The 27,308-nt window shown below is 33.5% G+C and overlaps 2 protein-coding genes across 3 annotated transcripts in view; one reads left to right on the top strand and one right to left on the bottom strand.

Moving 5' to 3' along the window:
* The window catches only part of LOC114328938 (uncharacterized), a 28,017-nt gene extending 22,915 nt beyond the window's left edge, over positions 1-5,102 (bottom strand). Inside the window, exons 1-4 of the mRNA XM_028277923.2 lie at positions 4,958-5,102; positions 4,452-4,873; positions 1,015-1,278; positions 653-927 (exon numbers count right to left, since the gene is read on the bottom strand). Coding sequence (XP_028133724.2) covers positions 653-927; positions 1,015-1,278; positions 4,452-4,873; positions 4,958-5,051 — 1,055 coding nt within the window. The 5' untranslated portion in view covers positions 5,052-5,102. The remainder of the gene's footprint in view (positions 1-652; positions 928-1,014; positions 1,279-4,451; positions 4,874-4,957) is intronic.
* Positions 5,103-5,587: 485 nt separating this feature from the next.
* LOC114328940 (transmembrane protein 165) overlaps positions 5,588-27,308 on the top strand; it is a 38,822-nt gene continuing 17,101 nt past the window's right edge. Inside the window, exons 1-3 of one of the 2 annotated variants that reach the window (XM_028277928.2) lie at positions 5,588-5,903; positions 21,514-21,721; positions 25,090-25,262. In XM_028277928.2, the coding sequence (XP_028133729.2) occupies positions 5,790-5,903; positions 21,514-21,721; positions 25,090-25,262 (495 nt within the window). In that variant the 5' untranslated portion in view covers positions 5,588-5,789. Of the gene's footprint in view, positions 5,904-21,513; positions 21,722-25,089; positions 25,293-27,308 lie in introns of both variants that reach the window. The other variant, XM_028277926.2, reaches the window with a different exon arrangement.

The raw sequence follows: 27,308 nt of genomic DNA, 5'->3' as shown, positions 1-27,308 counted from the left end.
CACCACCACAGAAAGAACCCAGTACCTTCTGCTCTCTCACATATACTGGCAAAATAACAACAAAAATAGCCAGATACATAAAAAAGAAAGGAATAACACCAGCTTTCAGAACTAACAACAACTTAAGCAAACATATTAAAAACAATAAAAGCCGAAAGAGAAAGCAACTACAGAGTGGTGTGTACAAACTAACTTGTGGTGACTGTCCGAAAACTTACATCGGTCAAACTGGCAGAACTTTTGACAAACGGATAGCAGAACACAAAAGGGCTTTCAACAATAGAAAAACAGACACTTCTACATACGCACTTCACCTTCTAGATCATAATCATTCTTTCAATGAAGAGTTTCAAATTCTACATATTCAAAATAAAGGCCTTAAGCTATCACTTTTAGAATCAATGGAAATTAATAAATTGAAAAATACAGATATAATTCTGAATGACCAACACGAGACAAACAGCTCCACACTCCTCAACCTCTTCAGTTAAAGACTTAAAAAGGCAAAGACATTGTAAAATATATCACTTGAGAAAGGCACTTTGCCGAAACAGCTGTAGTAATAACATAGTTGTAATAAATTTTGTGGAAGTATAGAAAAACAAACGTTTTTCAGTGTTTTATTGTATATTTTCTGTTTAAAAAAACTCACTTGACACATTCTGCAGCTTCCTCATTTTCGAAAATCTGAGTCCTGATCAAAGCCTTGAACCAACCTATCTGATCCCTGTCCATTTTATTGATTTTATTTATCATCTTTTCAACATCAGCTTCATGAATTTGCTCTGTTAGTGATTTTGGCTTCTTTGCGATAGATCCTAGAACAGCTACAAGATCTTTAGATTCAGACAACTTCTGGTATCTTTCAAGAACCAAATAACCTTTATTAGAGATTAGTGTTTGCAGGTTTTCGTCATCCACATCTGTCTAAAAAGAATCAGAAACATCATCTCGAAACATTTTAATGATTTAAATGAAATAAATATGCTTATATAATATATAATCACTTCTTACCTCTGCCCAAGTACAAAAGACATCAATGGTGACATTCTTAACAATAAAGGCACAAAACCTCATCACATTTTCCAGAAACGGTCTTAGTAGTGTGCAGTTTTCATCACATCTTAACAATAATTCAAAGAAAGCTAACAGACAGTGTCCCATGTGGTTATAGATTTTAACTTTCTTCCAGTCTTTTATTTGGTTGGTATACATACCGGACAGATTCATTAATATTTGTTTAACTACTTCACATAAGTTGATAACATCGTCTTCTACCTAAAAACATTTATATCTTTCTTTTATATTAGGTATACATCCTAGACAAAAGTTAAGCTTATAACCCATCCCGTTCAAAAGTGTATTAACTCAAAAGAATTTCATTTTGTGTTTATCTCACCAACAAAATGCATTATGCACTATCTTTTCCTCAGAAAAACTGTAATATCACAACTTAAATATACAGCGAAACGATATGTCACAATTAAAAATCAAAGCTCATGGTCCAGTACAAACAGTACCATTTGAACTTGTGACAAGAAGGTGCCCTAGTTTCTTGTGAATAATGTTTAGTATCCTCAGGGGTCCTACAGCTTCTGCTGCATTTCAATCTCCACCTTTTTCAGTCAGTCCATTCCTCCTCATTTATGGCTTTAACTCTCATTATTCCTCTGATTCCTTCTCTTCATTATAATGCTGGTTTTCCTCTCCATTATTCTATTCCATGGAACATAGTCTAAGGCCTATTTTGGCCAACGTTTATCTCTCATTCCCATTACATTCATCTCTCATTACCATTCCATGCCTTACCATAAAAGCTGTTTGGATCCTATTGTATCTACTGTATTGTAAATCCTTGTGTTTTTCTTCTTATTTCTTCATTTGTATTGTGATCATGTCTGGATGTCTAACAAGCTCCTCTAACCCCCTCTGTGTCTCAGTGGTAAGAGCGCCTACCTTTGGATCGAAAGGTCTGAATGGTCGTGAGTTCGAATCTCACCAGGGTCAGGAATTTTTCGTTTATTATTAATTAGTAAATGAAAATAGTTTCTGTCCTTGTGGGATCGGTACTCACCGGAGGGACCGCAGACGTTCGGGTACAATTAGCATCTTTTTGCAAAGACCATGACGTCGACTTTGCAAAGTAACAAGACACTTACTAAACACACACATTACACATGACACTAGGTACCTCATGTTGTGACTGACTGATTGACATAAAGTCCATGCCATTAAAAAATAACAAGCTCTTCTTAGATAGTCCATTTCTACAACTTCCAGTTTTTCTTCTCTTCATTGTCCTTCGCCAACATTCAGATCTGTATGTCAAAATTGGTTCTACAACAAATTTGCAGATTGTCATTTTTGTTCTTAATCTAATTATAGGAGACCAAAGTAACAAGTTTAGTGTTTGTACCATATTTCGACACTGTTGCATTTGTACTGGATATCCCTTTTGATGTTCTTTCATCATTATCACTGTCTTTAGGTATTCAAATTGTTTGCATTTTTTTATATGTCTAATCGAGAGTTGTGGGACTTTTTCTCTGCAATTTATTCCAAGATATTCTGTTGTGTTTGTTGATTGTGAGTCCCCAGTCCCCACTCACACTCTCAATTAGAAATATAAAAAAATGTGAAGAATTTAAATACCTAGAGACAGTGATAATCCATGTCTTCCTCATTGTTTGCCATAATTACTTGATCATCTGCAAATAAAAGACTTGGTATGTACTTTTTTCCCAATTCTGCTCCCAATCCTGTGCATTTTCTCCTCCAAGTTGTTTAATGCTTCCTGAATATAGATTTTAAATAGAGTTGGGGACAAAGAACATCCTTGTCTGAAGCCTTTTGTGACAGGAAATGCACCTGAAATTTTATTCTCCATTTTAACTGCACTTTTTCATTTATGTATATGTTTGCTATAGCGTTGATGTATGCATTACTTAGCCCTGCCTTCATCAATATTTGCAATAATCTTTTTAAGGTTACTGTATCATAGGCCATCGCTAAGTCAATGGACACTAAATAAGTTAATGAATTTCTGCCCTATAATTTCTGGAACTACAAATATATTATTAATACAAGATCTACCAGCGCAGAATCCACTTTGATCTGCTATTTCCTAATAATGGTTTTCATTTTGTTCTTTTATAAATCAACAGTACAACCTCCCAATAAGCTAATAACACCTCTGAAATTTTTACAGTTCTTTTTGGCCCCTTTTTTGTCGATAGAGCTTATACACTTCAAACTCCAATCCTCTGGAATATTTGAAAAAAGGCAAAACTTTTGGAAGAAAACCAAAATATTATTTTTTAGTTGTTATTTTCTTTTAACAAATATTTTTCCTATGTTACTCTAGCCCAGTTGTAACTGGTAAAATATTGATACAGTAGAACTCCGCAAATCCGAACTAATTGGGGGGACAGCCTGTTCGGATTCCGAAATGTTCGGATTATCCGAAAGTTAGCCTAACTAATAATTCAAAGCTTTCGTTTTCGTTGATTTTGACTCACAAAACGTTCTCGCAAGAGTGTGGACTGTGGACAATATTTTTGGACTAAGTTGACTGCATGGAAACCGAAGTAAGTTTATATTTAACATTTATAAGCACTACGTTTATGTAGTTTACGCACTTACATTTACGAACATGTAAACCGAATGGAACCAGATAGATTAGCGAGCATCTGTAAAAACAACAAGCCATATAGCAGAAGACCCGTTGGAAAGCCACCGAAAAGGTGGAAAGACAATGTACAGTCAACAACAACTGAAACAGAATAAGAGGCAGACAAACAGGAGTAAACCTAGTCGCACGAAGAAGAAGTTTACATATAAAGTACGTATTTATTTTTAAGAAATATTAAATGTCAATGTCCTATTAATCCTACATTATTTAATTGTCTGGTCTTACTCTGTACTCTGTACCTATAATAAACATGTTTTTAAGTTTTTGTCGTGAATTTTTATTTTTTTTTTTCACTTTCTGTTGGTTCGGATTTGCCGAAAGTTCGGATTAGCGGGGTTCGGGCGGGGTTCTACTGTACAAAAATTAAATGTATACTGCTAAAAATAAAAACTATATTGGGAAATAATCAAAGCAAATATCTTGTTGTCAGTTTCCTGTAAAATTTTAATAGTTTGAGTTACTATGGTATAGAACGGGATGTGCATTATGAAGCTGTGAAACTGTTATCAAGAGAAAAAACCCTTTTAACACGTGTAAGCGTCAAGAGGCAGTCCCTAGGGACCTATATAGGAAGTACCCCATATGCCATATTGACGAAACTGATACATGGCCGGGGGGCACTTTTTCAATATCTTTAGTGTTTAACATGTTAATTGTGAATAGGGATATATTGAATAAAAGGCATGTATCCTGAAACATAAACAATAATATGAGATTTTATCTAAGCTCTTTCATAGTATTATTATATAGTGAAACCAACCTCGCTGGAATAAGTAGTGCTGGATATTTTATTTGCAGTAGCTGTAAGGAACATATTGGCATATTTCAGATGTATATCTGGAGTAGACTTCTTCAAACACTGCGACACTTCATCCAAGAGTTCCACGCTATTTTGTATTGGCAGCTTTTCAATAACAGAACAATAGTACTTACAAAGATCAAGCCCATATACAACATTAGCAAAGAGACACTTGGATAGAGGGGGTGTAATGTTGATGAGATGCGAGTATTCCTCCATAATCAAAGGATGCTTGTAGGATGTGTTAAGAGCAAGAAAGAGGACAATATCTTGTAGCTGCATGTCATGTATTGTATTTGGGATGTCCCTTTCTATAATATAATTTCTGCTCTTTAAAAATGACTGGATTTCCAGCATGACTGTTAATATAACGTCTTCATTTCCTAAAGCAAAATATATGGTTTAAACAGATTTATATACTTAAGTGATAAACATAAAGAGTAATTTAGTTGAAAAATTTAAATTACCTCCCCTATAATTTACTTTTGTAAATTCACCAGTGTTTTTTATTAAATTGGACAAAATGCCCTGTATACGAATAAGATCACTAGTTAAATTCATTTTTTAAGTTTATTAAATTTTCTTGCAACTTTTTTTCACTGTTTTCAAATTTTCTTCTTCTGCTTCTGATCACAGATCACCTACCTCCTCTGAGTTAGAGAAAAGAGAGTTAAGTGATCTGTGCTTGTGCTGTCTGATTTGTCTTTTCAAAACTCTAAATAAAAAAGAAGATTATTGTTAGATCGAGTTTTATCAGGAAAAATATTCTTTAAATCCTTGAAATTGCTGGGATTGACGAAATAAAAGTTTGGACATTTAATTCAAAATGTTGATATTGTTTAATTAATCATTTAAAAATTGATTTTATTAATTTTGAGAACAAATTTTCGTACGAGTCGTACCTAGGTTCACAACTTTCCTCTAGAGTATTTACGTTCTGTGGTAGTTTCAGAAAAGAAGATTTTCTAACAGGTGACAGCTGACATTGACATACTATCATATGTTTCAAATTGAATGTCATAAATTTTTATGTTGATTGGTTGAGAATTTGCACGTGGCTTCAATTAGGGAGACCTGGGATTGGTCTAATTCAATGACAATGACAAAGACACAACAAGAAAAGACACTTTTGACAAGATAGTTTAATTACTAATTAAATAAATTTATTTATGAAGTATTTCGTTCTTTTTATCTCTTCATAATCTCTGTTATCAAAAGATAAGACCTACTAATGTCAGATTTTAAGATATATCGCGACATATCACTATATTACTAAAAGATCACACTACACTCTTTAAGATGTTGCTACCATCACGTAGGACACGTTTTATATTATGTATCCTTTTAATAACATTGCATGTTCTCTTTACTTCGGCAGAAATAGAGCCAAACGAAGATGATAAACCGACGCTGGTAAGTGCTTAAGTTACTTTTACCTTTTGACTGTATTTTCTATAAGGATAATTAGTTTTATCCTGTTTGTTTTCCCTTGTAATGTACTTCTGTTTTCCCTTGTATTACCTCATACATGAACTATATACCATGAATATCTTGAAGCATTTTAAATTATGCTACACAAAAGGTATGATACAAATCTTCTCCCCAGGTTGTAACCCATGAGGGGGAAAATGTCTACTTCAAACCATAATGTTTCATCCTGGTAGAGTAATTTGAACAAAATTGAAACTAAATACACACTGCTCTGATAAAAAGCCTTTATAGTCAGTCTCTATATAGAGGCAGACTCATAAAAGGACACCGCACACATATGGAAAATAAATGTCACTGAAATGCAATAAAATTTACATGAATGGATTCCTCCCAAAAATTACAAATATTTCATATCATTGCGCAAACTATTCATTAATCTATGAATATTAGTAATAGTCGTTATTGAAAACATCTTAACTCAGCGTGGTCTAAGTCAATTAGAGTAACTATATACTATGGTCAAAACTATAGACTTTCATTTATTTATTTATTTATTTGTTAACGGTTTCACCATTGTTCAAAAAAGTTATTGATTAACTATAAAATAAATAAATTATAAAATAGTTGACATAGTAGAATTCTAACATATATTGTCCTTTTCATGATCATTTTTCAGTGCGTAACAAATGATAGGAAAATGGGTAAGTCCATGATAATATACATTTATGACATTTATTCTAACATGACATTTTAGTTAAATCTGACAGTTGTCACATTTTATTTTCAATTTGGAATAAAAACAAATCAAATGTGTTTCTTGCATTTATAAAATGGTATTTTCTTTGATTTGTATAGTCTTATAAATTATACAGATTATATTTGTAATATTATTATCTAATTAAAAAAAATTATTTTTTTATTATGGCGCCATCTATCGACAACTAGAATAACTAGAATAAATGTTATAAAAATGTCACCGACGAAATGTAATCACCGACGTGCCTTTTTTTTCTGTCACATACAATTTAATGCGTTAGAAAGAAATCGAAGAACTGTGACGCACTGAAAGATGATCATGAGAAATACTGTACAATAAAAAACAATATAAAACATATTAAAAATATGATGTAACACCATAAACAAACTAAACATGATCAACACAATTTAAAAATTGCCTAAAAGAATAAATTGAACTAAAAAATGGATCAACAGTATCGGATCATTTCTACTATGATTAGTACGGTGATACTCAATATAGAATAAAGAGGGATTTCGTAAGTTGTCACTGTTTGTATTAATTCAGATTTCTGATAGTAATTCAGGACAGTTAACAAAGCCGTTAATTAGTTTATAGATAAAAAGCATTTCCAGTTTTATTCGTCTACTTACAAGTAGTGACAAATTCAAATGCTGAAGATCATCATTGTTGTTAAACTTGTTGTGAATCTGCAATTTAAATCTAGCGTATCAAGCAAAACGTACTTGAATATTCTCAATTAAGACTTTGCCAACCTCATAATAAGGAGACCAAATAATGGAAGCATACTCTAGGGATTATCGAACTATTGAACAATATAAAACTCAAAGAACGGATACAGAAAAAACTTTTGTATTCCTTTTAACAAAACCTAGAGATCTGTTAGCATTAGATGATAGAACACGCAGGTGAGATTTAAAATTTAATTGTTTATCAAAAATTACTCCTAGATCTCTCATCTCATCAACTCTAGACAACACATTTATACCAATTACTCTGGGCTAATTAGCAAAATACAAGGAAAAGTTATTTACCAGCAATTTTATTGCTGGAATCAAATCTTATTATTGTATGTATTAATAATATATATATGCAAAGTTCGCAGATAGTGTGCTACTTTTTTTATAACCAAAATGGTGCCCGAAAATCGTGTTTTTTTCAATTTTTGTTCTATAACTCCAAAGATTTTAACTTTAGACCAAAAACACCCAAATAAAAATTAACCGCAATTAAATTCTGCATAGAGACGTGGTTTTTCCGATTTACTTCGACGAAAAGTTTCCCCGGAAAAAGCGGGTTTTTCCAACAAAATCTTTAATTTTCAACTAAACTTTTAGATAAGTAGTTGTTAATCAACAATTAAATAACTTGGTAACGTAAAAGCCCTTTCCGAATATATTATAATTTCAGAAGTTGATGGAAATTGAATGAACAGTTTAGCAACAATTGAAATGTTAATTAAAAATTTACGGTCGCTATAATAACGGCAATAATTATGACGTATAAGAATAACTATGATTTTTTCATAAAAAGACACTATACCTATCTAATTTACTTTACAGAATTGAAATTGGACTATTTAAGCGGCCTCAGGAATATTTTAAAATTATAAACAATTTTTTGGCTTATAAACAAATAGAATATCTCGGGAAACATTAAACTAAATTAAATTGTGAAAACGGTATTCGAAAGACAGTGACAGTACGCTTCTTTTAAAAGAAAAAACGTTTAGTTCTAACGAGTGGTTCCTGAGATACAACTGGTCAAAGTTGACTGAAATTTACGGCAAAGATATAAACAATAGGATCATAATTTTTAAACCATCGCCTTTTTATTTTTGTCCTCTTTTTCCACACCGATTTTCATATATTTAAAATCCTCATAACATATATTATTATAATAAAAACTATCGATAATATGTGTGAAAATTGCCAAAAATAGCAAAATTCCAATCAAAAATAGGTTGGAGAAAATGTAACCCTCAAAGTTCAAAATCGATATACGTTAAAAAAATGCATTTTATCGGCTTCCCATGGAGCAATTTCCTTCATTCTTTTTTTGTTCCCTAATAACTCGAGTAGAGCCATCGAACTAACGCATTATTAAATGTTAAACTTGCTTTTGTTTTGTTATAATAGATTAATTTATTTATAAAAACAGAAAATTACATATTTTTTCCAGTGGTAGGCTTTTTTTAGATAAACTTACTACAAGTGTACCTTTTAAAATTAAAAACATAAATATTTTCATTTGAAAGCTGTATAATTATTTAAACAATTTTTATTTAAACAAATTAAAATATTGTGTTATAATAAATAAATAAATTTATTATAACAAAACAAAAGCAAGTTTGACATTTAATGATGCGTTAGTTCGATGGCTCTACTCGAGTTATTAGGAAATAAAAAAAGAATGAAGGAAATTGCTCCATGGGAAGCCGAGAAAATGCATTTTTTTTAACGTATACCGATTTTGAACTTTGAGGATTACATTTTCTCCAACCTAATTTTTGATTGGAATTTTGCTATTTTTGGCAATTTTCATAAGTATTATCGATAGTTTTTATTATAATAATATATGTTATGAGTATTTTAAAAATATGAAAATTGGTGTGGAGAAAGAGGACAAAAATAAAAAGGTGACGGTTTAAAAATTATGATCCTATTGTTTATATCTTTGCCGTAAATTTTAGTCAACTTTGACCGGTTGTATCTCAGGAACCACTCATTAGAACTAAACGTTTTTTCTTTTAAAAGAAGCGTCCTGCCATTGTATTTCGAATACCGTTTTCATAATTTAATTTAGTTTAATATTTCCTGAGATATTCTATTTGTTTATAAGCCAAAAAATTGTCTATAATTTTAAAATGTTCCTGAGGCCGCTTAAATAGTCCAATTTCAATTCTGTAAAGTAAATTAGATAGGTATAGTGTCTTTTTATGAAAAAATCATAGTTATTCTTATGCATCATAATTATTGTCGTTATTATAGTGACCGTAAATTTTTAATTAACATTTCAATTGTTGCTAAACTGTTCATTCAATTTCCATCGGCTTCTGAAATTATAATATATACGAAAAGGGCTTTTACGTTATTAAGTTATTTAATTATTGATTACCAACTACTTATCTAAAAGTTTAGTTGAAAATTAAAGATTTTGTTGGAAAAACCCGCTTTTTCCGGGGAAAGTTTTCGTCGAAGTAAATCGGGAAAACCACGTCTCTATGCAGAATTTAATTGCGGTGAATTTTTATTTGGGTGTTTTTGGTCTAAAGTTAAAATCTTTGGAGTTTTAGAGCAAAAATTGAAAAAAACACGATTTTCGGTCGCCATTTTGTTTATAAAAAAAGTAGCACACTATCTGAGGACTTTGCATAGCTATATTATTAATATATAGGATCTTATAATTCGATTCCAGCAATAAAATTGCTGGTAAATAACTTTTCCCAAAAATGGCCTATTCTCCGATAATCAGCCCAGACTACAATATTATATTCATACAGATCTGTAGTGTTAGTTTTTGAGAAACTAATAATATGACATTTGTCAATATTTAATAATAAATCGTTGGAAATAGACCATTCATATACTTTATCCAAGTCATTTTGTAGAATTTTACTATCCAATAAGTTCTCTACAATGTGAAATAATTTTAAGTCATCAGCAAAGAGTAGAAACTTAACATTTTCAATTAAAGATGATAGATCATTGATAAAGAAGTTAAATAATAACAGTCCACAATGTGAGCCTTCTGGTACTCCTGAATGAACCTGAATTTCATTAGATATATAACTGCCAATTTTAACACATTGTTGACGACCATAAAGAAAGGTACTGAACCAGGTCACAATGCCATTCCCTAAATCTTCAACTTATATACAAGTAGGTCATGATTAACTATTTAGATGGGAAATAAGCCACAATTAAATTGAAAAAATAATTTTATTAACGAATCTCTACCGCGAGAATTTTACTGTCATCGTTGCATTTGGTTGTCTTTTTAAAGACAGGTCACATGCTATGATTTTTTGTGACGGATATTCTTGAGTTGGGATTGATTTCATGTAATCAAATTAACTAGGTATCTTTTAGTAAAGTCGTCCCAGGAATGCAACCCATAAATATTGGCAATATCATTTTAAACACTTTAAAATGTATAATATACTTCTGAATTGCCAATATAAATGAGTCAGATTAAATAAATTATTAGAAGAATTTTTTTACTTAGCAACAACATTTTTGTTTATTTTAGTAGTATTTTGTATTTTGACGACGAAACCCGATTTGGGCTTCGAAACGTTAATAAAATTAATTTTTTAGTTTAATTGTGGCTTATTTCCCATCTAAATAGTTAATCATAAAAATGCCACAAGGAAATAGCTTCAGAACAACATTAGGTCATGATTGACTCTATCGATATAGGCTTTAGAGAAGTCTGTGTGAATACAATCAACTTGTAATCCCTTTTCAATAACCTCTAACATAAAACTGTGAGAACAAAGTAAATTTGTAACAGTAGATTTATTTAATTGAAAACCATGCTGTTGTGGTATAATTCCATTTTTACATTCCCAATTTAAGTGACGAGTCACTAATTTATCCAAAAATTTAGGTAATGTTGATTGTATGCATATACCCCTGTAGTTTATAATATTTTCCCTATCACCTGATTTAAAAATTGGTGTAATAAAACTATCCTTCCAAAAATCAGGAAATTTTTCTGTTTCCAAAGACAATTTAAACAAATATAAAATGGGATAGGCTAAAGTAAATTCGCAACATTTAATTAAAAGAGCAGGGACACCGTCAGGGCCAAATGAAGACTTGTTTGTTAATTGGTTAATACCTTCGCACACTTCAGTAATACTTTAAGTTACCCTATTGAAGTCAATTACATCAATAGAGGAAGTAGTTGGTAATGTTATTTTTTTACCTGAATATACTGTGCTAAAGTTTTCAGCAAAAAGGTTAACAACAGTTTGACCATCAGAACTACGTTCATCATTTAAAAACATTGTATTGGGATAACCATTAGATTTACGTAAATTATTGACATATTTGCAAAAACAACTAGGATCGTTCTGAATATTTGTTTCAGTTTTAATCATATAGTTTCTATAAAAAATCTCACTCAGAGCTTTACATTGTAAGTGTAGTTCACAAAATTTATGATAGTCAAAAGGATTAAATGTTTGCTTGTATTGTTTGTGCTGTATTTTTTTCTTAAAAACCAAATTTTTTAATTCTCTTGTTAACCATACTGGAAAAGTTGATGTTTTATAAAGTTTCAGTGGTACAAATAAATGAATAGCCTCATAGATAATGCTGTAGAAGAATTGAATAGCCAAATCAATATCCTTGCTATTATACATGACCAATTAATATGAGCAAGATAATTATTTATACCTACCTATAAAATCAATATTCCTAAAATCGTAGTAGAAAGTCTCAATTGGTAGTGATGAATTAGAGCTATCAGGAACTGCTACACAATATGGTACATGATGAAAACTACTGTTAAATAGTATATCCGTTGCTTCAGTAATCTCATTACTTAAATTATGTGTATAAAGTAAGTCTAGAAAAACCCCACGTTTATTAGGAATATGATTCCGTTGATTAAGACCACATGCACCAAAAGAGTCAGAAAAAAATTTGCCATTGGATAAATCTGGACAAATCAGTTCAAGAATGTCATCTTTCAGCTATGGACAAAAGAACCAAAATGACTATCTACAGAACCTTGATTAGACCCGGAATAACCTGTGGTTGTGAAACCTAGGTAATGACGAAAAAAGATGAAGCCCAACTCAGGACATTCAAGAGAAATATACTGAGAAAAGTATATGGCCCTGTGCAAGAGGAAGACGGCACATGGAGAATCAGGAGAATCGACGAGGTTAATGAACTGAATGAAGTGTATGATATTGTAAGATTTGTGAAAAGTCAAAGACTGTCATGGCTGGGACAATGTCAGCGACAAGAAGATATAAAAACGACCAAAAAGATATTAAAGTGGAAGCCGGTAGGAAGGCGAAAAAAAGGAAGGTCCAGGACGAGATGGTTGGATGACATGGAAGACAACCTGAAAACCATGAATATAAGACAATGGGGGACAAGGCACAAAGAGATCTGAATGGAGAGACATAGCCAGACAGACAAAGACCCATCCAGGGTTATGATGCCAAAAGAATATACTTTGGTATGATTGACCAAATTATACATACTTTATTATCTATACCTAAGATAGGAGTAAGCCTCTCCTTTAATACATGCGGAAAGATTTATGAACTGCTGATTCACAAAGGACCAGGCAACACTCCTTATGGAAAAGTGGTCCCAGTCAAATTTGATGAAAGTTTGGTCAATGATACTTCTTGATGTGTAGATTAAAAAAGTCCATGGCACCTGGGTCTGAATAACTACTATTCTCGAGTTACAGCCTTCTGAAATTATTGGCTTCGAGTGCTCAGTTTACGTTAAGTGCACTAATTTACGGTCAAGTGAACGAAAATATTTATTATTAGAAGAAGAGAAACTCATGTTCTTCATACATACTTGCGTGTTGTATATGGATTTGTGGTCAAAAATAGTTGGATCGTATTTTAGTTTTCAGAAAACCTCCGAAAAGTCTTAAAAATAAAGTCTATAAAATGTGCTGCTAGATCGATATAAGCATTATCATGATTTCATGAATGCTTCTCAGTTATGAAATACCAGCAAAACTGCAGTTCTTTAGAAAACTACTGAACAGTGGCGGATCTAGGAGGAATAGGGGTAATTCCACCGGTAACATGTTCCAGAATTAATGAAATAACTTTATTTAACGAAAATGAACGAGATGGAGCCATCAAAACACATTTATAACCAAAGAGCGGATAGCTTGACGAAAAGACGTAAGCCCAGAGCACGGGCGCCCATATAAAAATTTTTAGGGAGGTGGCAAACGTGAAGATGTTGCACATTATATTTTGTATACTTTGAATAACCAATATAATTCAAAGCACCCGAAAAGCCAGGGGGGTCACGTCCCCCCTGCCCATGGGCGTGGGCGCCCATGGCCCAGAATACGATTTAAGGACCAGAGAAGATGAGTTACGGGTGTTAAGAGTACGAAATTGGAAAACCAAGGCGGAGGATAGAATGGAATGGAAGCTGATTCTCGAACAGACCGAGGTCCACCAGGGGTTCTACAGCCAATGATGATGAGCTTTTTAATACAAAATATTATGGAGAATAATTTTGTAGGGTTATTTTTATAACAACTATAATATTCATACTTAGGTATAATCATATAGAAGAAATGGTCAATGGAGAAGGCTTCATAATCATGTTTTGCTAACTTTCCTGTTTTCGACTTAGACTACCTAAAAGACCTTACGATTGGGATATATCAAATTAAACTGGCACCATCTTACATACAAGATAAAATAATAAGAGAAAACGACGAAGAGTTTCAAATTAATGAGAATATGAATAAACCGGGATTCATGAGTTCGAACATTTTCTAGGTTTCGGCAAGCTACAAAACACCAAGTATTCATTTCCTATACGGTTGATGAAGATAATGATGAAGATGAGCCTGTAGAAGAACCGATTAACGGGTACTACTGTACCTGTCAATCTGGTGCGAGAACTGTAGGTACTTGTGCTCATATCACCAGTGTCTTATATGGTTTTTAGGCTTTGCAAGACATCAACCCAATGTTAAGTATCCTTATAGGTCGTTAGTTAACACGACGTATGGTGCATCTAATTGTAATTAATATTTAGCATTTACAAACTACCTTTTACTTCGTTTTTTTTTTTTGTATTGAAATCAAGTCCATGTTCTCTACCTGTCTTATGTCTGATATGCGGGACAAGTTTCATGTCAACTAATGTATTTTTTATGTTTCAACAATTTTTTCTTTAATTATTCTGGAACATGTTACGAGTGGAATTACCCCATCCCCCCTAGATCCGCCACTGTTCAGTAGTTTTCTAAAGATAAGGCGGAACTGTAGTTTTGCTGGTATTCCATAACTGAGAAGCATTCATGAAAACATGATAATGCTTATATCGATCTAGCAGCACCTTTTATACCGCACTTCTTTAGTTTTCTGAAGACTTTTCGGAGGTTTTTTGAAGACTAAAATACGATCCAACTATTTTTGACCACGAATTCATATACAACACGCAAGTATGTATGAGTAACATGAGTTTCTCTTCTTCTAATAATAAATATTTTCGTTCACTTGACCGTAAATTAGTGCACTTAACGTAAACCGAGCACCCGAATCCAATAACTTCAGAAGGCTGTAACTCGAGAATAGTAGTTATTCAGACCCAGGTGCCATGGACTTTTTTAATCTACACATCAAGAAGTATCATTGACCAAACTTTCATCAAATTTGACCGGGACCACTTTTCCATAAGGGTGTTGCCTGGTCCTTTAGTTACATTTGAGTGACATTATATTTTCCATGAGATGTGTGCAGTGTCCTTTCATATAAAATATAATAATTACCCATAAATCAATTTATCCACACACTGTAAAAATTGAAACTCAACAAATCAAGCCAATATTGACTGAACACTTCTAATTATAATATCATATTGTATAATTAGTACCGAATCGCCTCTCGTGCTGTGCGGATGTATTACCTTAATCATCAAGCAACGTACGCCACGATAAAAATTTCGAACCGGAATTTTTGTTAAAAACCGATACCTACAATTTAAAAACAATTAATGAAATATTTATTTTCATTTACATTGAAATTTAATGAGTTTTTGAACCCAGTGCTAATTTAAGTGAAATAAAAACATGAATGTGTTACCAGCTAGTAATGGACCTGGAGATTCTTATAGCCAGCCAGTTTCGCAAACCAACATACAGGGTGTAGCAGATACAAATATGCAAGTACAACAATTTATTAATTCTCAACCAATAACTCAAGCAGCATTGAATAATAATAATTCTTGTTTATCTCAACAACATTTTGATGCTTCTCAAGCAAATTCCACTCAGCAGGTACCAATTAATCAACAAAATTACATACATCAGGTACCAATGATCCAAAAATCACAACATATACCATCACCCAGTCAGAAATATTATCACAGATTGTCCTCTACAAGTGACGATGAGCAGCTAGAACAACACGCAGCCAACGAGAACGAATGGCAACAAGTAACGAATACAAAAAGAAGGAAGATCAGAAGAAGCAACTCACAAAACTCCGACATAGATATAAGCAATAGATATAGTCAGCTTCCTGTAGAAGAAACTGTAGAAGAGAGTCAAACAGACCAACAAATAGATATCACCGAAGCTAAAACTATAAAACCTCCTCCAATATTTGTGTACGGAGTAACAGATTACCAGAAAATGATACTAAGTTTAAGAGATGCCATTGATGATGTGCACTACAGTACAAAAACACTTGCAGATAATACAATTAAAATAATTAGTGATACTGTTGAGTCTTACAGGCATCTAGTAACGTATATGCGTGAGAAAAAAATTGTACACCACACATACCAACTCAAAGAAGAACGTGCATTCCGAGTAGTGATCAGACACCTTCACCACACTATGGATACAAAAGAAATAGTGAAAGAACTCAACGCAAAAGGCCATCAAGTCAGAAATATCCTCAATGCCAAGGACAAAAGAACTAAGGAGCCTCTTAATCTGTTCTTTGTGGATTTAGAGCCTGCGGTAAATAACAAAGACGTATATAAAATACAAAAAATGCAAAATTTAATCATACAGGTAGAACCTCCAAAACCTAACTATGGACCAGCTCAATGCACGCGATGCCAACAATATGGACACACCAAGGGTTACTGTTATAAACCTTTTGTCTGCGTTAAGTGTGGGGGAGCCCATAGTACATCAACCTGCACAAAAACAAGGAACACTCCAGCAACATGTGCACTTTGTGGAGGTGCCCATACAGCCAACTATAAAGGTTGTAGCTACTATCACAACATAATGAGACGCCCTAATAATCAAAATAATAGGCAAAATGTACAGCCAGTCAGCAGTCAGGGTTGCCCAAATGCCCATCCTAATCTTACCACCAAGCCAACAACAACGCCGGTAAGAAATAATGTGACCTATGCAAATGTAGCATCCAACAATTATACTCAGCAGAATCAATGTGACACCACAACAGATATGCTACATAGATTCTTAGACGAATTCAAAGCCATGTTTCAGCAACTTATTCATCAAAACACCATGGTGATGAATATGCTTACTACGTTAATAAATAAAATTCATTAAGTTCATTAGAATAGCACTGTGGAATGCCAACGGCATTCTACATCACAAACAAGAAGTTGAAATATTTCTAAAACACAATTCCATAGACCTGCTTCTCATCAGCGAAACACACTTCACTGACAGATCCTACTTTTACATTCCACATTACACAACATATCACAGCAATCACCCAGACAACACTGCACATGCTGGTACTGCTATCCTAATAAAAAACACAATAAAGCACCATGAAATGCCAAAATATGCTGAAAATTTTCTACAAGCCACAACTGTCAACGTCTGCATGGACTCATATAATCTAAAAGTTGCCGCCGTCTACTGTCCACCACGACACAACATAAAAAAGGAACATTTCAGTGATTTTTTCGATACACTAGGATCCAAATTTATTGCGGGCGGTGATTACAATAGCAAACACATTTTATGGGGGTCTAGGCTTACAACAACCAAAGGTAGAGAATTGGCATCAGTGATTCAAGAGAAGCATTACGCATACCTGTCAACAGGAACTCCAACTTACTGGCCAACTGATCCTGCTAAAACTCCTGACTTGCTTGACTTTTTTGTGACAAATGGGTTACCAGCTCCTTACTTAGACGTAATACCAAGCTATGATCTTTCTTCTGACCACTCTCCGATAATAGCTTCAATAGGAACAGCAGCGTTACATAGAAAAACTCCCACAAGACTACATAATAAGAAAACCAAATGGGAAGAATATCGTACCAGAATTGAAGAAAAAGTAAAACTCGACATCAGACTAAAGGAACCCAATGAAATCGAAGGGGCGATCACAGCTTTTAATGACCTCCTAATAGAATCAGTACAACAAGCCACTCCTCGTCCCACCATCCAAAAGAAAGACATTTCTGTACCTAAAGAAGTGAAGGAACTCATAGCTCTAAAACGAAAAGCAAGAGCTAGATTACAACGCACGCAAGCCCCTGTTGACAGAACAGTGTACAACCGAGCCAGTAGTCGACTAAAAGCAAAAATTAAAGAATTGCGTGAATGTTCATTTAATGAATATTTGAAGGGTCTTAACCGAAGTGATAACTCCATCTGGAAACCATGCAAATTCAAAAACAAGCCTCAAATGCAGAATTCTCCTGTACGTGACTCCAGCAATCCTGCAGCTATATGGGCAAGAAGCGATAAAGAAAAGGCTTCACTATTTGGTGCATACTTATCCAATGTATTCACACCGAACTGTGATGTAGTTGATGACGAAATAGCTAGACATCTCTCAAATATCCCAAACAACATACCCGCAACCAAACAACTTTCTGTAAAGGAAGTTCAAAATGAACTAAACTTCCTAAATCCAAGAAAATCTCCAGGGATCGATAAAATAACCTCCAAAATGTTAAAAGAACTGCCACGCAGAGGAGTCATACTCATGATGTACATTTTCAATGCTATCCTGAGACTAAACTACTGGCCGACGCAACTCAAAACAGCAGAAATAATTTTAATACTGAAGGCAGGCAAAAACCCAAACGAAGTTTCATCTTATCGGCCAATCAGCTTATTGCCAGTTATGTCAAAACTACTAGAAAGGCTCATACTTCAAAGAATAAATAAGGAAGTACTCCCTGAGGATTGGATTCCATCACACCAATTTGGTTTTCGACAAGGCCACTCAACAGTTCAGCAAATACACAGAATAACACATTCAATAAATTTAGCAATAGAACAAAAACAATACTGCCCCTCAGTATTCTTGGATGTTAGCCAAGCCTTTGACAAGGTTTGGCATGATGGACTTTTATACAAAATATCTAAAATCTTTCCACTATCCTTCTATCGACTGCTCGAATCATATCTTCACGACAGACAGTTTCTTGTAAAAGTGAATGATGAATATTCGCAAAAATTCCCAATCAAGGCCGGAGTTCCGCAAGGCAGTGTCCTGGGTCCCATTCTATATGTATTATTCACATCAGATATTCCTACGTCTCCACACACTGTCATAGGAACCTTTGCGGATGACACCGTCATCTTAGCAATTCACCAAGATCCAGTAGAAGCTTCCAACATCCTACAAAATGACTTAGCAAACCTAGAAAATTGGGTAAAAAAATGGAAAATTAAGATAAATGAGGCTAAATCCGTCCATGTCAACTTTACTACAAGAAAAGATCAGTGTCCATCACTATACATAAATAACAAAATTATTGCTAAAAACAACTCTTCCAAATACCTCGGCATACATCTAGACTCTAAACTTACTTGGAAAGTGCACATAACAAAGAAGAGAAAACAAATAGACATGAAAGTCAAAGAACTCTACTGGTTGATAGGTAGAAAATCTAAACTAAGTTTGGAAAATAAACTGCTGATATACAACACCATAATCAAACCAATATGGATGTATGGTATCGAAGTCTGGGGATGTGCAAGCAAATCTAATATTGCTATCATGCAAAGGAGCCAGTCAAAAATACTACGCATGATCACAGATGCACCTTGGTTCGTGTCGAATTTAACATTACATGAAGATCTGAAGGTTCCATTCATCACAGATGTCATTAAAGATAGGTACAACAAACACCACGAGAAAATGGAAACACACCCCAACGCAGTATTACAGCCGCTAGTACAAGCTCCAATTGCCAGAAGGTTGAAGAGATTATGGCCAGCTGACATGAAGACTATCTAGGACTCCTTCATTGGAGGGAGTCCCTTCACGCCAATGAGGGGCCCAGCTCCTAAGCCAACACTTTAACTTATAGGATGCTAATGTATTCTGATTGTTAAATAAAGCATAAAAAAAAAAAAAAAAAAAAAAAAAAAAAAAAAAAAAAAAAAAAAAATATTGTATAATTGTGAATTTTTCAAATACAGTTGTTCCAATAGAATAGATCTTTACATATGCATGAAATTATTTACAAATTACTTGTTTATACTAGGTCTTTTTTTTTATTTGTAGAAACTAGTATTACAAAATTAAGTTTAAATTACAACCAACAGTAGCTGTTAACCAATTTTACAAAGTTGTTGCACTAAGTAGAAATACAGTGTCGACCATCCTAAGATTAAAAGTAGATCATGGATGTTTCCCGAAGCATCTACATAAAATCGGAGTTCTCCCAACAGGCAGATGTGACTGTGGAACTAGCATAGCTAATCTAAATCATATATTTTTTAACTGTCACTTAAATCTCAATGCAAGTATGTGGCTGCTACAAGAATTGCTGAAAGCAGGTTTAAGTACTCCCCTAGACTTAAATGTGCTATTAAGTGTGGATAACATTAAAATTTTTAAACTAATTATGACATTTCTTCAAAAAATTAAATTAAAAGTGTGAATGTAAAACTAATCATTTGAATGAATAGGTATTTCTTTTGTATTATGTAATGTATGAATGAGATATTTACTGTAATTAATTATATAATTTTGTAACCTATGTATGTTTTTAGTTCTTACCGTAGTGAAAAAGAAAAAAATTTGTATTGTTATTTGTAAGCTTTATTTTTTTTTATTTTTTATTTTTAAGTGTATACTGGACAATTTTATACTTATGAACGAATAATAATTGTATATGTAGTTACGTGGCTAAAGGTTCTGAACCAAGGCCAGAATAAAATTTAAAAAAAAAAGAAAGTTGGTTGTCCATAGAAACCACAATAAGTTAAACAAGGATAAGTGATACAGCATGTTTTGATACATTTACTAAGAATTTTGACATATCATTTTCAGTGACATTGGCGCATTAGTTGTGTTTAAAAATGGTTTTTCATATTATGCACTTACAGAAAAACTCCATTATAATTCCAAAAACATGAAATACATATGCAGAATACATCTAAATTACCTACAGTTGTATACAGTATTGTTCATTTCTTGGTAAAAAACTTTGCTAAACTGAAAAAATGTTTGTTTTGTTTTATGAAAATCGGTCCGGGTTAGCCGGACTTCCAGGTTATCGGAGGCCGATTTATCGGAGCTCCACTGTATTTATCTTTATATTGGTAATAGTCAGTAGGATTGAAAAGTGGAGTTGCTGGTTTTGGCAGTATGCTGACTATATTAATTCTGTTAATTCAGTACTTACCATGTGAATGGCCGTAGCTCAGCAGCAAGGTACTGGCTTCGATTTTCGGCAACAATAACATTTTCATTTATAAAAATGGTATGAGCCGTTCACTGTGCTTTAGTTAGAGGGTACATTAAGCCATCAGTCCTCATGAGCTAGTTGTGCATCGACACTAGCTACTTCAAAAAAGGTTAAAAATGCAGTGGCACAGGAACAATCTGAAAGGATCTCTCCGGCAAAAATGCCATACGATATTATTATTATTAGTTCTTAACATAAAAACTAAACTTAAGTGCGAACAAAAAGCTGAAACTTTACTTTGTGGTAAAGTCCCACTCATCAGTCATCATACATTACCATCATCTGATAGAAAAAATCGTAACAAGAATAGCTTTGTTAAAAAGACTTAAGTGAGAAAACTCTTTGTTTCTGGATTAGTTTTTGCCTTTGCTAAGGAGTTTTACAGAAAAACTTTCATGGGTAATTTTTTAACATAAAATTGACTTCATTTTCATTTCAGACAGCGACCATTGCTCCACCTGGCAGCACAGCAAACTCAGAAAATGTGGGATTTACTCATGCATTTGTGGCTAGTCTTAGTGTCATTCTGGTATCAGAAATTGGAGATAAGACCTTCTTCATCGCAGCTATTATGGCAATGAAGCATCCAAGGTTAACAGTATTTGCTGGTGCCATTAGTGCTTTAATTCTAATGACAGTTTTATCTGGTAAGTTCAGTTTTTAGTTTTTTTTATTAAGAATTTATAGCAATAACATATTTTCTTTTTTTTATCGATACTTATGTTACAAACAATATGTTATTCAAACTTTCAACGAAGTAAGAAAACTTCTTATGTATAATCGTAATCGTATATTTTTTTATTAAAAAATCATCCAAATGGATTATAAATCTTCAAAACGTTTCTGATCCAGTTGGACCAGTCTATTAGACTCTCTTACAAACTGAGCTGGCACCTATTGAGTAGAAGCTAGTAAAAAATTATATTTATAGAGATAATAGCTACAAATTTAAATACCCCAAACGACGTGGGATGTGCACTCATACCGTAGATATTGGTTGCGTAATAATCCTCGTTGGATGCGTGAATACCACACACAGTATCCAAAAAAGTATATTCAATTACATTTTAATGTAGAAATTTCATTATTCGAAACTTTCAGACAAATAATAGTATCCCAAACGACAATATTTGGCTGATGATAAACAAGCTGGTGCTCCACCTCACTATGCACGTGTGGTGAGGCAATACTTGTCGGTTGTGTAAACCAGATACAGTTGTGGTCCCAGAACGCTTAATTGCGGTACCCCTGATCTGATGGGATATAGTTTTGTATCAGCTAACTCAAACTTCACTCGAAAGTATCTTTCTGATAAATACTACTTCAGGAGTGTATATAGTTCCTCTGGTAAGTTCTTTTTCAGTTTATACAACAGTCCTTGATGCCAAACTTTATCAAAAACCTGGCTAACATCGAGGAATGCTGCTGAACAGTAACTTTTTTCTTCAAATGTTTTGTTTATAACATTGACCACTCTGTGAACTTGTCCGACGGTACCATGCTCTTTCCTAAAGTCAAATTGACGGTCGGGTATCATATTTCTGTCTGTTAATATTTTTAGAAGTCTTTTTTCTATGATTTTTTCCACGATCTTAGACATTACTGGCATTAAACTAATTGGTCGATATGAAGTGGGCTTATTTGGAGGTTTTCCTGATTTTTGTATAAGGATAATTTCCGCAATTTTCCATTGGATTGGGAAGTGTTTTAGCCTTAATACTGCATTACACAATTGAGTTAGCATTTTAATTGCTTTGGTAGGTAGATTTTTAATTATCTCACCTGTGATTAAGTCGTAGCCAGGTGCTTTCTTTTTTTTTTAGATTATTGTTGATTATGTTTTGAACTTCTTTGGGTGATACGTGTAGTGTGTTTTCTTCTGTCGGGGTTTGGTTCTGTAGAAAATTGTAGATTTCTTGATCGTTATTTGCTGCAGCAGCTGGTATAGGTTTGAAAACTTCTTCTAGGTGTTCGCCGAAAGTTTTTGCCTTTTCATTGTTTGTTCTGGCCCATGTTCCGTTGGATTTTCTAATTGGTGGGATATGGCGATGTTGCTGTTTTAATTTTTTTGTACCCTTCCATAGCGCATAATCGCTGGCATCTGACGGCGTTAAATTTTCTAGGTATTCTTGAACGCCGTTATTTTTTAGTTGTTTTAGTAGTTCCTTTAGTTGTCGTGCTGCTCTATTTAGCCTAAACTTATCATCTGGATGTCTAGTTTGCTTCCAAGTTCTACTCAGATACCTTTTTTCAATGATTTTTTCTCTGACAATTATTGGACAATTAATTTTTTGTTTTGCTTGTGTTGGTGGAGGTGTTGATTTCCATGCAGCTTCTTGAATTGTTGTTGTGTAATTTTGGATTTCTTTTTCTAGTTCTTCTGGTGATTTTAGTGATACGTTTAGTTCAATATTTGCTTCAACTATTTCTCTGAAAGCTTGCCAATTAGTTTTATAATTGTGCAACTTGGACAGAGGCTCTTTTTCCTTAATTCCTGAATGTACAGTTGCTACTATAGGAGTATGATCAGACTCTATATCAAAATTTGATTCAATGCTTAGATATCCCCTTGAGAAGCCTTTGGTAACAAAGAAATCTAGACAGTCAGGAACTTTCTGCGGGTCGGATGGCCAGTAGATAGGCTGATACGTAGACAAATGGTCCAAGTGTTGTTCTGATATGATTTGATGTAGTACCCTGCTGCCTCTTCTAGGACCGCACAATCTTGAACCCCAACTAGTATGTTTGGCGTTATAGTCTCCACCTGCCAGGAAACGGTTACCAAGTTGGTTAAAGAGATTACTTAAAGAATTTTTGTTAGCTCTATAATTTGGTGGGCAGTATACAGCAGCTATCGAGATTGGTCCGATCCAATCTTCTATTTCAACGGAGACTGCTTGTAGATCTAATTGTTCAATCTTTTGTAGAATATTTATAGTATTGTTGCTCCATATTGTACATTGATTCTCTTAAAAAATATATTATGCCGACAGATAAATATAAATACGTACTATAAAAAGATGTCAATAAAAGATTTATTGAAGGGAACTTATCTTTATCATAATATCTCAGTAAATAATAAAGATTTGTTGTTTAAACAATTCTTTTGTTATTTAAATGCATTTATACTTACTTGATGAGAGATATTTGTTTTGTATGAGCTCCAAAAAAAATGATAAGAAGATAAGTCGATTTTGCTTGTTTTATTGCAAACGGATGTTCTGAAACTGCTCTCTTGTGGCATGTCCAATAATTTAAATATTATGTTTATATGGGATTAAGCCACAATTGATTGTAATGAAAATTACATTTTTAGAACTAACTAACGTTTGACGTTTCGATTTCTGTTCTGGAAATCGTTCTCAAAAGACTATTTTAAAAATTCTGCGAAAATGTACAACCAACAGGTACATTATAGGCATATATGCCTAAACTTCGCGGTGTAATTTAAAATCGTTCCCCCAGTGGGACAGAGAAAAAAGTTGCGAGCAGTGTTTGCATCCCTTTCCAATCGGCGGGGTTTATCGACCACGATATTAACAATGACTTTCTCACTACTGTTTTACGAAATATCTAAAAAAAAATCTATGCAAAATTTCAGGTGGATCGGTAAAGTAGTTTTGAGTTACAATGTCCACGGCCGTTGGAAATAGCAGTTTTGAGAAAAACAGTGTTTAAAAGTTTTGACAATTATTATTTTCAATTTCATTTTGTTTGCCAAATCGTTAAGTGATGCACACCGGAATATGTTTTTAAATCGCGGAGTAATTTACAAAAGAGAAGGGGAACAGCTGTTAAACGTTTCTCGAGGTGCGAAGTTGCTGCAAAGCGATATTCAACATGCTGTATTTCCGGCAATTTTGCTCCGATAAATCTGAAATTTTTAGAGACCATTCTTGAAGTTATGTGCTTTCATTTAAAATAGTAAAAATAATCGAAAATTTCAAAATTTTACTTGCCTCTTAAGCTTCTATTTTCTTCAGCAACTTTATTTATTTTGCTTTTTAATTTTCAGCTGTATTTGGTTGGCTAGTGACGGTGATCCCTAGAGCGTACACCTACTACATCAGTACAGCTCTCTTTGCCATATTCGGTTTGAAGATGTTGTGGGAGGGATACCACATGACAAAAGACGAAGGAAGGGAGGAATTCGAGGAAGTCCAAATGGAGCTTAGGCAGAGAGAAGAGGTAAATAGACATTTTTGTGATATAGATGAGGTAATTGAACATTATTTTTGAATACTGTGACGTGAATAACATTCTTGTTTGTATCCAGCAAGGGGAATTTTGGTAATATCGCTTTGGTTTTGAGAAATAAGTGATGTTGGTACAAAATAAAAATATTTATTTAGTATTATGTTTATACATATTTTATATGGGATTGGGCCACAATTATTAGTGTGATGAAAATTACATTTTCAGTTAACTACTGTTAGACGTTTCGATTCCCATTCCGGAAATCCTCAAAAAGAAAAGAAAATATTTTGAAAAAAAAAATTTTGGGAAGATTTTATCACCTGTTTTAGGTTATGCTTTGGGCTGTGCGGTTGAAACAAATTGTTAGAAAATTCATAAGGAAAATATTTCCTGTAGCTGGCTGTATACCATTAATTACAAAAATTTAAGAAAAAGATCTTCTGTGTAAAAGGTATATTTATTTGAAAACCCCAATAAAGGGCCACATTAAAAAAACAGAACGTTTTCGCTCTAAAGAGAGCATCATCAGTGTTCTAAGCAAGCTCTACATGCTAAGCCACCAAAAATACATGGTAAAAATAATAAACTTAAATATAAAACCCATAACTAAATTAAAATTCATGGTGACGTTTCAATTATTACTTTAATCATCGTCAGAATAATTAGTTTCTTGAGCGGATGCTTTAAAATTTTAAAGGAACAAACAATAATTAATGAAAACGTAAAAAATGACATTGACAATCATTGGGTTAAGTCAATAATTTCAAACACGCCATGTCTTGTTGCGTGTTTAAAGGTGGCTTCAAAAGAAATATGGATAATGCCTCCTTGATGCTGAGTTCCGTTGGAGAACTTGCATGACCAATGATTGAGAAGTCCTCACGACTAATAGGGTGGTCAGAATCAGTCACATGTTGGAATACCGCTGAATTTGGAACTGTTTTTGATCGTCTTCCCAAAGGTGTCACTCCTCACTTGTTCAAGACTTTTTTTGAACTGTGGATAGATGGCGCTATAATTGAGAAAAACGATTTATCCTGATACCATAGGTAAATTATAAAAACGGTCTAATATCTCGAGAAATACACTTCCAAATGAGAAACCAAAAAAAAAATGTTTGTAATACTTTTCGAAAACCTATCGAATAACACTAAACATGATCCTCCAACCCACCCCCTGGAGGTGGGGTGGGGGGTAACTTTAAAATCTTAAATAGCAACCCCCACTTTTTATTACAGATTCGGATTCGTCATGAAAAATTAAGCAACATTTATTCGAAACATTTTTTAGAATTGTTGATAGATGGCGCTTTAATTGGAAAAATACGATTTATTAGCGCCATCTATCAGCAATTTTAAAAAATGTTTCGAATAAATGTTGCTTAATTTTTCATGACGAATTCGAATCTGCAATAAAAAGTGGGGGTTGCTATTTAAGATTTTAAATTTACCCCCCACCCCGTCTCCAGGGGGTGGGTTAAAGGGTCATTTTTGGTGTTTATCGATAGGTTTTCAAAAAATATTAAAAACCTGCTTTTTGGTTTCTTATTTGGAAGTGTATTTTTTGAGATATTAGACCGTTTCTATAATTTACCTATGGTATCAGGATAAATCGGTTTTCCCAATTATAGCGCCATCTATCCACAGTTCGAAAAAATGTCTTGAATAAAAGTTGCTTACTTTTATGTAACGAATCCAACTCTGCAAGAAAAACTAGGGGTTTCTATTTGAGATTTTAAAGTTATCCCCCACCCCACCTCCAGGGGGTGTAGTGGGGGTTGGTGTTTGGTGTCACTGGATAGATTTTTGAAAATGATTGGACACGTATTTTTTAGTTTTTCGATCCGATGTTTAGTTCGCGAAATATTCGACCGATCCACTACTTTTGGGACACCCTATATATTAAACACTGGCGATGGGTGGAATTTAAAAAAGATATACCTCAAAGCATCATATGACTATACCACGAGCATGTGGGGCTTAGTTGGCTTTCACCTTTCTCTTTGTTAAGACAGAGAAATCAACTCAACCACCCACA

Source organism: Diabrotica virgifera, chromosome 1 (assembly GCF_917563875.1).
Source record: "Diabrotica virgifera virgifera chromosome 1, PGI_DIABVI_V3a".
Classification (NCBI taxonomy): Eukaryota; Metazoa; Arthropoda; class Insecta; order Coleoptera; family Chrysomelidae; genus Diabrotica; species Diabrotica virgifera.
Note: the sequence above shows the minus strand (reverse complement) of the source record. Positions and strands in the feature narration are given on the sequence as shown.